This window comes from Eucalyptus grandis, chromosome 5, assembly GCF_016545825.1.
Source record: "Eucalyptus grandis isolate ANBG69807.140 chromosome 5, ASM1654582v1, whole genome shotgun sequence".
In the NCBI taxonomy this organism is placed as follows: domain Eukaryota; kingdom Viridiplantae; phylum Streptophyta; class Magnoliopsida; order Myrtales; family Myrtaceae; genus Eucalyptus; species Eucalyptus grandis.
The window spans coordinates 34,814,638-34,823,915 of NC_052616.1; the positions used below are offsets into that span (position 1 = coordinate 34,814,638).

The following is a 9,278-nucleotide window of genomic DNA, read 5'->3' on the forward strand; positions in this document are numbered from 1 at the left end:
AAGGTCTTGTTATCCTCCATACATTTCCTTTTGATGAATAACTGCCGGTCAACTTTGGCTTGTCGTCGATCGCACTCCTGCATGGTCGATTATCCATTCTTCCAACATTAGCCCAAATTTATAAGAATATATAAAACAGATTATGATCCAAAATTACTATCTTCCCATTCATTTTAGAATATGGGTCTTCTTGGCAAATGTTCTGGTATTGCTAATGTTTTTATAGAATTGATTATAACATAATCATAAACTCAAATTTGGACTTCTTATCACCCGAAGAAAAGAGGCATCTTGTTCCAATTGAAGAATAAGGAAAGCAAATTTTGGGTAAGAATCAGCTGCCAATTGCCTCTGGACCGAGCATATTATTAAGATTTTAATGTATTTGTGCAGTCACACGTGACTATCATGGTCTCCACATGACCTATCACATCCACTGGGATTTTCTCAATCAACAATTAAAGACATTAATTGACTCACCAATACTATAAATATTAGTATTTAGGATATAATTGGTATAACTGGAAAGCTCAAATCCAATCAATGCAATTCTTTCCTGGGAAATCCATGTGAAACACATGCAAGTGCTTCACATCTTTCATCATTGTTAGGGATCACACATGACATAGTCCACAACTATAAAGCTCAGAATCATCGATAGCACGCCTAGAATTACCTCAAAGTTTGAAAAACTCATATCAAACAACATCACAAAATATGTATGTGACAAAACAATTAACCTCAGAAAACTGATAAATGTACAGGTTTATGCTGTAAAATTATCTAAACAATCTGATAATCAAGTTAAAGCATGAAATCTCTACGGATCACATCTGCAACCCTCTGTACACACATCAACATCCCAGCAAAAACTGATATGGACATGCATCACGCTTCGTTCCTCAGATCCCTTGATGAAATCCTGTGATTAGAAGAGCAGTAAATGGCACATGCATTATCAGTCCGGGTGCTTTGATTCATTTGAAGACATTTTGTGGGATGCTAAAAACATTTACGCAGATCTCTACACTTAAAGGGTCGTTTCTAAAATGTTTTAACATCTTGAAACAAAATAATTAACACTAATTGTTTTTGCCATATCACAAACTAGAGAGAATCTTAGTATGCTAGGACCAGCACCAATACTGTCACAATTAGATTTGTGCTTTATCGCAAAACTACAGTTCAAAAGTTATCTCGCAAATAGTTCGTTTCAAGAGGGAAAGCTACCTTGAAGTGAAAGTTTGACTTAGCTTATAGTCAAATGAACAGATTAACTAGCAGGAATAAGAACAATGAACAGTATGATTAGAATAAATCAAGAATCCGTAATGAAGAGCAATGACTAATGTTCTTCCTCATCGTGATTGACTACAATCTTATGAGTAAATATATAGCTATAGGTAAACTCAATCTTAACATGAGCATCATATCAAATTGTCACACCAAGAATCATTGCCATAGAGCCCTAATTTGGCACAACCTATAATATAAAATGTCACACTATGTACACACTAGTAATATGCATGAGTAACTAATAATCATTTTATATGCATCAGAGGTGCATCATATTACCATACGTGATGTACATGATGTTCATAAAATAAAAGGAATCATAAGTCAAAGGTATTACCTAGTTGTGTAAAGGCATGAGAGTGTTCAACAGGACGAATCAATGTAGGCAGATCTAATGAGAAGCATGATTTACCCATGACCTGTGAGGCTTTGGAGCTGGAAATCAAATATTAGCATTCAGCATATCTACAAGATACTTAAACAATCAAAGATTCCACAATGTCATCAACAAAAAATGAATGGAAAAGAAGGGGAAGAAAGGTAAAAAGAAATTATATGCATGGAATAGGGTTCTACAAAACAGAGAAGAAACACGAAACAAATTGATTTTGTCATTACGAAGACAAATTATTTCAAGGCCATGTTTTCTATATGCAATGAGTTTCCAAAGCGTACTAATTATCTCAGATGCATGTAAAGATTATGATCTGATTGCAATTGAAGAGCTCTTATCGAAGAATACCCAGTCTAAAGAAAAGCCACATGTGATAAACATGGCGTCTGAAAATTGGCAAAAAAAAGAAGAAGAAGAGACTGAGCATCTGAAACTCAACCTTTTGTTTCCTAAGCAAATTCTACACGTTTGCATAGCAATCATTAAATGGCAGAGCACTCTTAGCATCGGTCTGGATAAGTGTACTTACCATCTCAAGATAAACACCTCATCCTTGATGGATGCCTGCAATTTTATTAACCCTCTGTCATTACATGAACTTCCACTGGGTGCTTCATTTATCTGGAATGTAAGAATACAACAACATATCTTCACTGCAGCAAACAATCTAGAGAGAGAGAGAGAGAGAGAGAGAGAGCTGTTCAGCATAATATGCAATCACCAAAAGGCCTGGCAACAATTCTTTCCAGCTATTTGAGAGAATCGGTTAAAAAGTACAAACAGAAAGAGGCTTCCTGTATTCTTTTTAATCAACATGAAAGAGGATGAGTGAGGAAGACCGCAGTATTTGAGTTTAAAAGAGAACTTATTCTGAGGAAGGGTCTTTCAGGAAGATGTTGCTAGCAGACACAATGGTCAACTTCATTGATTGAAAAGGTAAACCTTGTTTCAAAAGGTAGAATTGCTCTATTATGCTCATAGAAGCCTCTTAAAAAGTGTAATTAACTGTGGGTCCATTGAAAAAGAACTATGATTTCCCTTAAGTTATCTCTTGTAAATAGGTGCTACCAGCAGTATTATAACATTCTTACAGACAATTCAACTGGTTAAAATGGTCGATCGCTGTTCATACCATCAGGTTTTTCTTGCTCATAAAAATCTTCAGAGGAGAAATTGCTTCTGATGCCATTATACCTCCACAACATTTGAAACCCTTTGATAAAGAATTCCCATTACTGCAAGAGACGAGACTAAAGTTGGAAACATTCATAAATTAGGCAGATACTTGAAAGGGGGAACATAGACAAAATTTATGTGGAAACCAACCAATATTTCCAATGATTCTGCATTTTCACCTAGCTCATCAGCTTGAAACCAGAGACAGGTTCTATCTGCAAAACATTTCCAAATTTCATGCTGGAGATAATTTAATAGACTAATTGACAAAGCACTTTGCAAAAGTAGGTATTATCTGAACAAAAACAAATTTCCCAATAAGGGAATGTGTCTACCTTAGGACGTTTACATTTCGGTCCTAAGAATATCAAATTTGCCAAATGCCTACTCCAAGAAATAGCTTTTCACGCAAGCAAATTATCTGTGAAGTGTACCATTTGATTCAATTGACAGTAACTACACTCTAATAAGTGGTGTTGACCTTGGCAAAATTCCTGCATCAGATCTAAAATAGGCGTGTGTTTGGGGTAACTATGGCTTAAAATTTTTTACTTTAACGATGCCTTAGCATTGTTCTATAATATATCGTCAACATAAAACCTAATGTCCTTGAAGAACAAACAACACTTTGTAAACACGGTGATACATCGAGGCTCTTAATATGGATGAGCAACTTCTGTTCAGAGAGATCTTGGCACCAGTGATCTGACTGCGAGAAGATTTGTGGATGACTTGTTTACTAGTATTGGCTAGGATGTGTTTCAATCAGCTATAAATTCCAAACATTGCATATTACCCATGCTCACCGTTATAATAACAGTTTCATTCTTTCTATCATGAAACTATGCAATAATTAGGGCTAGTTTTTTAGCTCGAATAATGGGAATATAACCCCTTACAGCCTAATAATGCATAAAAATATCAACTCATTAACAGATTTTGTCTGATATATTGTTTTATCATCTATTAAAGAAATGCTGAAGAGAGAAACATAAAATGATCAACAATAAACTACGAGTGGGTAATTCGAGGGTATCAATCCAGAGCAACAACAAAGTGCTGCTGGGCCAAAATTTAAAGAAGGGGTTGGGGAAGCAATGACAAACATGCATTTTATGTCTCAATAGTCAGGTTTCTTCCTGCTGCAATAACATTCCCATCCTCAACAATCACACAGCAGTTCAATCAAAGTATATTCAAATAAAGCACAATCTGAAATCATTCACCAATTAAGCTTGAAATACCAATAATTTTAATTAGCAAAAAACATAACATATCTGAAATGCGCCTGTTTACCAAAAACCAGTTTCTTACCTAGGTGGAACTTCAAGGCCATCCAAAGCAAGTTTTGCCTTATATAAAAATAGCAAATAGGTCTTGTTAGTTGTTTAGAGAAAACAATATGAGGACATGAGTCATAAATTATTTCATGAATGCATGCATGCGTACAGGCAATTCAAGAAAAAATCAGCATCAAGTCGCCTGTAGTAGATATATTTCATTATCAATAAGCAACTACTTATGGAATGAATGCATGTCTCATAGCTATATGATCAAGATCTTAGAGGTCCCCTATAATATTCTGGTCACAAACTTCCAAGCAACAATCGTCACCGCATACTTAGCTTCTAACTCAGATGCAAATCCCACCCACTGTTAGAGTGATATGGCTCTAACAACACCAAAGCAAAAACATCAACTAATTTGAGAAACTACACGTTGCTCATTCCAGCGTGTCCTATCATTGGTACCTCAGAAGCTTATGTTTCATTATTAGCTTTTCAAACATTCAAGAAGCTTCCAGGAGTTCTAGCTTCAAGGTCATTTTCCCTCATAAAAGCTATGGCAGATAAGGATAGAAAGGGAACCCTAAACTATTGCGAAGGCATAAAAAATCAGTATTCACAATCAGCTTCTTGTGTTTTTATCTCTATTCTACCAAATAACTAATAGTGTAAACTCTGTGTTTCTTGTGATTTTTTCTTTTTCATATCCAGAGGCCACAGGGCCAAAGGAAATAAGCACCTAACCAGTTATTCATGAGCACAACTAATGTTCATGTTACTCTCATGCTCCAAGTAAATTTGATTTTCAATTCTCCCTAGTTGCCAAAGTCAACAAGTGGTAAGAGGACTCTGACTGTCAATCAACCTTTCCTGGTGGCTTGACATCTCACTTCTTATTCCTCTATGGTTATGCCTCTTCAAGCACCTCATAAAAGTTACCAACAGAGTCCTATCTCAGTGATTGAAGCTTCTCAAAATTTAGCATATTTTTATGATACATATATATATATATATATATATATATATATATATATTATACATCTACATTTCCTGGACACCTCAAAAGCACCCAAATCTCTCTCTCTCTCCCCCCCTCTAGTGTGACTGGTTGTCCGCTTCAATGACCTGGCCTTGCATGAGGGAGTTACTGACCTATAGCACCCAGACTGGCTCAGTTTTTTGCCTGAAAAGGGGACTGAACCAACCCATGTACACCCTACTTCCCATTGTTTCACTCTCCCTCCCTTGTTTTCCCTTTGAACCTAGACTTCACCTACTTCTACCAATAAATTGCCACCTAAGAAAAGAAAGAAAGAAAGAATCGTCATACCTTCTAGGGATTGTCCCAGATTTTGCAGCGTGCACCGTCGCTTACCACTGAATTCACTACCAAGCATCCACAGACTAAACTTCCGAAGAAAACACTAATTCAATGTTTCTCGAACAAATTCAACCACGCATTCTTCAAGTTCCCGCGCAATTGCAGCACCGAACAAATCGAATTTAAAATCCAGCTCAAGTATTCCACCAACTTAATACAGTCTGGATGTGCTAGGCGTTAACTGATCTGCAGCAATCTACACGGAGCCAGGAACCTCAGGAGAGAATCGTTCACCCAAAGCCACGTCACCAGTTCCCATGGCTTCGGTTGGCGGCAGCGACAATAGTCCGTCGCCTCCGCTCGCGGGCCTCCGTCGCCCATCGGTTCGCTAGGAACGTCTTCTGTTGGTCGCCTACGTTGGCAAGCGGCGATCTTACATTTGCCAGAGCTCGCGTAAGTCTGAGAAAAGAGGATCTAGCCAAAAGGAAGAAATAAAACAAAGAGGAGATGAAGAGAAGGCTTAATTACAGAATTTTATTTAGAAGTTTTCTCTTCTTTTTTTTTTTTTTTTTGTTGGGGGTGGGGGGGAGAAAGGAAAACGAGAAGGAACGAGAAGAAAGAAGGCACTGTGATCAAGATCAGCAGGAGTTCACTCACCGAACGAATTGATTAGTTTCCATGGTTTTTCCAAGAGAAGCTCGAACTTTTTGTTCCCCAGGCTGCGCGGGTCTCCAGGAAGCAGGTGTCCAGGAGCCATAATCTCACGAATTCCCATTTCTATCGTTTCACCAATATTGAGAGAACTCGGTGGACAATCTAGATCAAATTCGATCGGTCTGTTTTCGAGCATATATGAACTCTCTTGCAAGTTTCTTGGTAGACCTATTTCGGTTGGATTGTCTTTGTGTATATGTGAACTCTTGGCTTCTGGATCTGTTGAGTCTTGACCAACCTCATAGAGGAAAGCTGGATCAATTAGCTTATTGTCTCGAAGTGCAGCCTTTAAATCGTCCTCTAGTTGCTTGCATATTATTCGGAATCCCCATTTTTTCACGGCCTGACACGATAATGTACGGCCTTGTAATGTAAGGCTGAATTGTGCATCTTGATCAAAATCGACTACTTTCCATAAGTCAGATGGTGCAAAGTATTTTATCAAGATGCCACCCGGATCCGACATGTAGGAAGTTGTTCCTAAGCTACCCTGGCTTTCGCCATTAAAATGTGGTTTAAAGGAAAGTTCGCAAAGATCACCTACATTATTACGTATAGCACAGAAAACCAATCCAAGAAACTTATCATATAAGTTCCTTGAAGCCATGAAAGATATAGAGCCATCTTTAATTGGTTGAAACCACTTTGGCATCTCTCCTCTAGGGAGATAAATACAGCAAGAAGAATCCTGTTACAAAAATAGACCATTAGAAAGCACCCAAGTAGAAGAATTTCATTTGAGTTTAGTAAGTAATCCTAGTGAATTAAGAGCTCCATAAATGAGTAGGGATCCATTGATCTCGGCTTGCCTTAACATAGAAGTCTCATGTGATAATAATCATTCCCATAAAAACTATGTTAGCCACCTTCATTACATGCATATTGGTGCAAGATCACTTCATATTTGTTTGGTTTTCTCAAACCTTCGGTTTTGCATTTTCAGCTATTGCAACATAAAAGCACAAATTGTTTTAAGCACATTCTCCACATTGATATGTGTGTGCACAAGAGAGAGAATCTAACCTTGGCAATTGAAGTAGTGTCGATCATGTTTAACCCTCGATAGACCCACTGATCAATTGAAGTTAAATGTCCATTTGTTTGCAAAGCTTCGCACCCATTCGCAAGCAGTAATTCTAAAGATGGTGGAAGCTTGGGAATCTCTTGTAATTGATGGCAATAACTAATTGCCAATGTGGACAAATGATCACGCTTACTAATGGATGTAGGAAGGCTAGTGATATTGTTCCCCGACAGAATCAAGGTTTCCAACAAGGGAAAACAAGAAAGATCCTCAAGAAACTCTACTTCATATAAATTACAATTGAGAAGGTCTAACTCGTTTAAATTTGGAAGTCCGATCTTCATGCACAGTTTAGCTGAACCCCTGAGTTTTGGAAACACGATTGAGCCAAAAGAAGATTTGAAGCATTGAAGTTTTTGTAACTTGTAAATGTTAGATGGAATACTTATCGGGTTTTTGCAAATATCTAAAAGCATTACTTCTAGAGAGACAAGATTTTCTATTGATGTAGGAAGTTCTTTAATGGCGGTATGTAGTATAGAAAGTTTTTTTAGGCTTGCGAGTTTATGTGGGATATCGGGGAATCTTTCAAATTTTGAGCAAACAGAAAGGTTGAGATCTCGAAGATTTTTTGACTTGAGCACACTTGGAAAAATACGAAGTTGAGGGCACCATTTAAAATGCAAGACCTGGAGCTTGTCATGATTTGCAATTGACTCATGGGCTTCTACCAAGTTTTTGCAATTCCAGAGTTTCAATTTTTCGAGATTTGGAGTACATGAGAGGTCGGGCGTACTAATGAGGGGCTCGCAGTCTCTCAATTTAATGTACCTCAATTGTTGGAAGTCCTGCAAAAACAATAAAACCAACTACCATAAATATTCTGAAAGGGAAAAAAAGGTGTTTGTATAATGCCGTTGCCTCTTTTAAGGATTTTCATCCTTAGGCCATAATTCTCTTCTTGTGGAAGGAAGCAAGAAGCATCGTTAGATCAGGCAATTTGAAACCTACTATATAGGGTTATAAGTAAATTTCTTAACCTATCAATAACTTTTCATTCAAAGTTACTATATACATAGTATTGACAAACTACTAAACCCTTAGAAACTTTACTGGTAAATACAATTTTTTATGTATATACAATAAAGCTTACGTGAGGTAGATAAATGCTCACCTTAAAGTGTTTTACAACTTCTGTGATACTGCCATTCCTCATATCAATACTTACTAATTTCTTTTGACCAGAAGGAAATTTTGGAATCCAAGGACCACTTCCAGCAAATTCCATCCATCTTAGCTCATTAGGAAGACATATAGGGCCATGGAAAGAAATATGAACATTCGGTAGGATGAGCAATCTCAACTTTCTCATTTTTGGAAAAGCATTAGGATGGATACTTAGCTCTTTCAGCTCAGGTGGCTCCAACACAATGGCTTTTACAGCACAATCTCCCTATATATACAAGACTATTTCAGCTTATGCATTTTCAATAATTAGAGTAAAAAATAAGGAGCAATATTCTGGTCATGTTTGCAAGTCTTACCACATCGCCTGATAGAACATCAGCAACATCATCATACCGCCATAGTCTACTGCGATTTCTAGGATCATCACGACATTCCTGTCTCACAATATCCACACCCATCCAGCGAATCAAGTCATGCATTTGCAGTATTCCATAGTCAATACTTATCAAGGACCTATCAATGAGTATATCGAATCCTGCGGTTGTCTCAAGATCGCAACTATCAAGGACTTTCTTTATGTACTCACTATCCTTCCACTTAAAAAAGCAAGCAATGTCGAGAAAAATCTCTTTCTCATTTTCCTCTAGTCCATCGTAACTTATTTTGAGAACATCATTAATGGTTTTGTTGGGAATCCTAGAAATTTTCTTCAGTGTACTTTCCCATACATCTTCTCTTTTACCACATAAGCAGGAACCGAGAACCTCAAGTGCTAAAGGAAGTCCTCTAGCATGATTCAGAACACCATCCACCAATTTTGTCTTGATTTCTAATTTTTGGAGTGTCAGAAAAGCATGATTGCTAAGCAGCTCACGAGCT

General features: G+C 37.3%; 1 protein-coding gene and 1 long non-coding RNA gene across 2 annotated transcripts; both read right to left on the reverse strand.

Moving 5' to 3' along the window:
- Positions 1–619: 619 nt before the first annotated feature.
- On the reverse strand, positions 620–6,289 carry LOC120286325. Its single transcript, XM_039311936.1, has 8 exons — positions 6,131–6,289; positions 5,483–5,947; positions 4,181–4,218; positions 3,017–3,081; positions 2,823–2,925; positions 2,220–2,311; positions 1,634–1,731; positions 620–922 (listed from the first exon to the last, which is right to left on the reverse strand). The coding sequence occupies exons 4-8, from the start codon at positions 3,037–3,039 to the stop codon at positions 903–905; spliced, it is 336 nt and encodes a 111-aa protein (XP_039167870.1). The 5' UTR covers positions 3,040–3,081; positions 4,181–4,218; positions 5,483–5,947; positions 6,131–6,289; the 3' UTR covers positions 620–902.
- Positions 6,290–8,011: 1,722 nt separating this feature from the next.
- LOC120293149 lies at positions 8,012–8,767 on the reverse strand. The gene is made up of 3 exons (XR_005550839.1): positions 8,756–8,767; positions 8,386–8,664; positions 8,012–8,059 (listed from the first exon to the last, which is right to left on the reverse strand). It is a non-coding gene; the product is annotated as an uncharacterized LOC120293149 (long non-coding RNA).
- Positions 8,768–9,278: the final 511 nt, after the last annotated feature.

Excerpts from the sequence above, each read along its gene's own strand:
- LOC120286325 (XM_039311936.1), bottom strand. The coding sequence starts at position 3,039 with ATGCAGAATCATTGGAAATATTG. Across the intron at positions 2,926-3,016 it reads CAGAATCATTGGAAATATTG|TAATGGGAATTCTTTATCAA; the intron begins GTTGGTTTCCAC and ends CGTCTCTTGCAG. Across the intron at positions 2,312-2,822 it reads TGAGCAAGAAAAACCTGATG|ATAAATGAAGCACCCAGTGG; the intron begins GTATGAACAGCG and ends CTTACATTCCAG.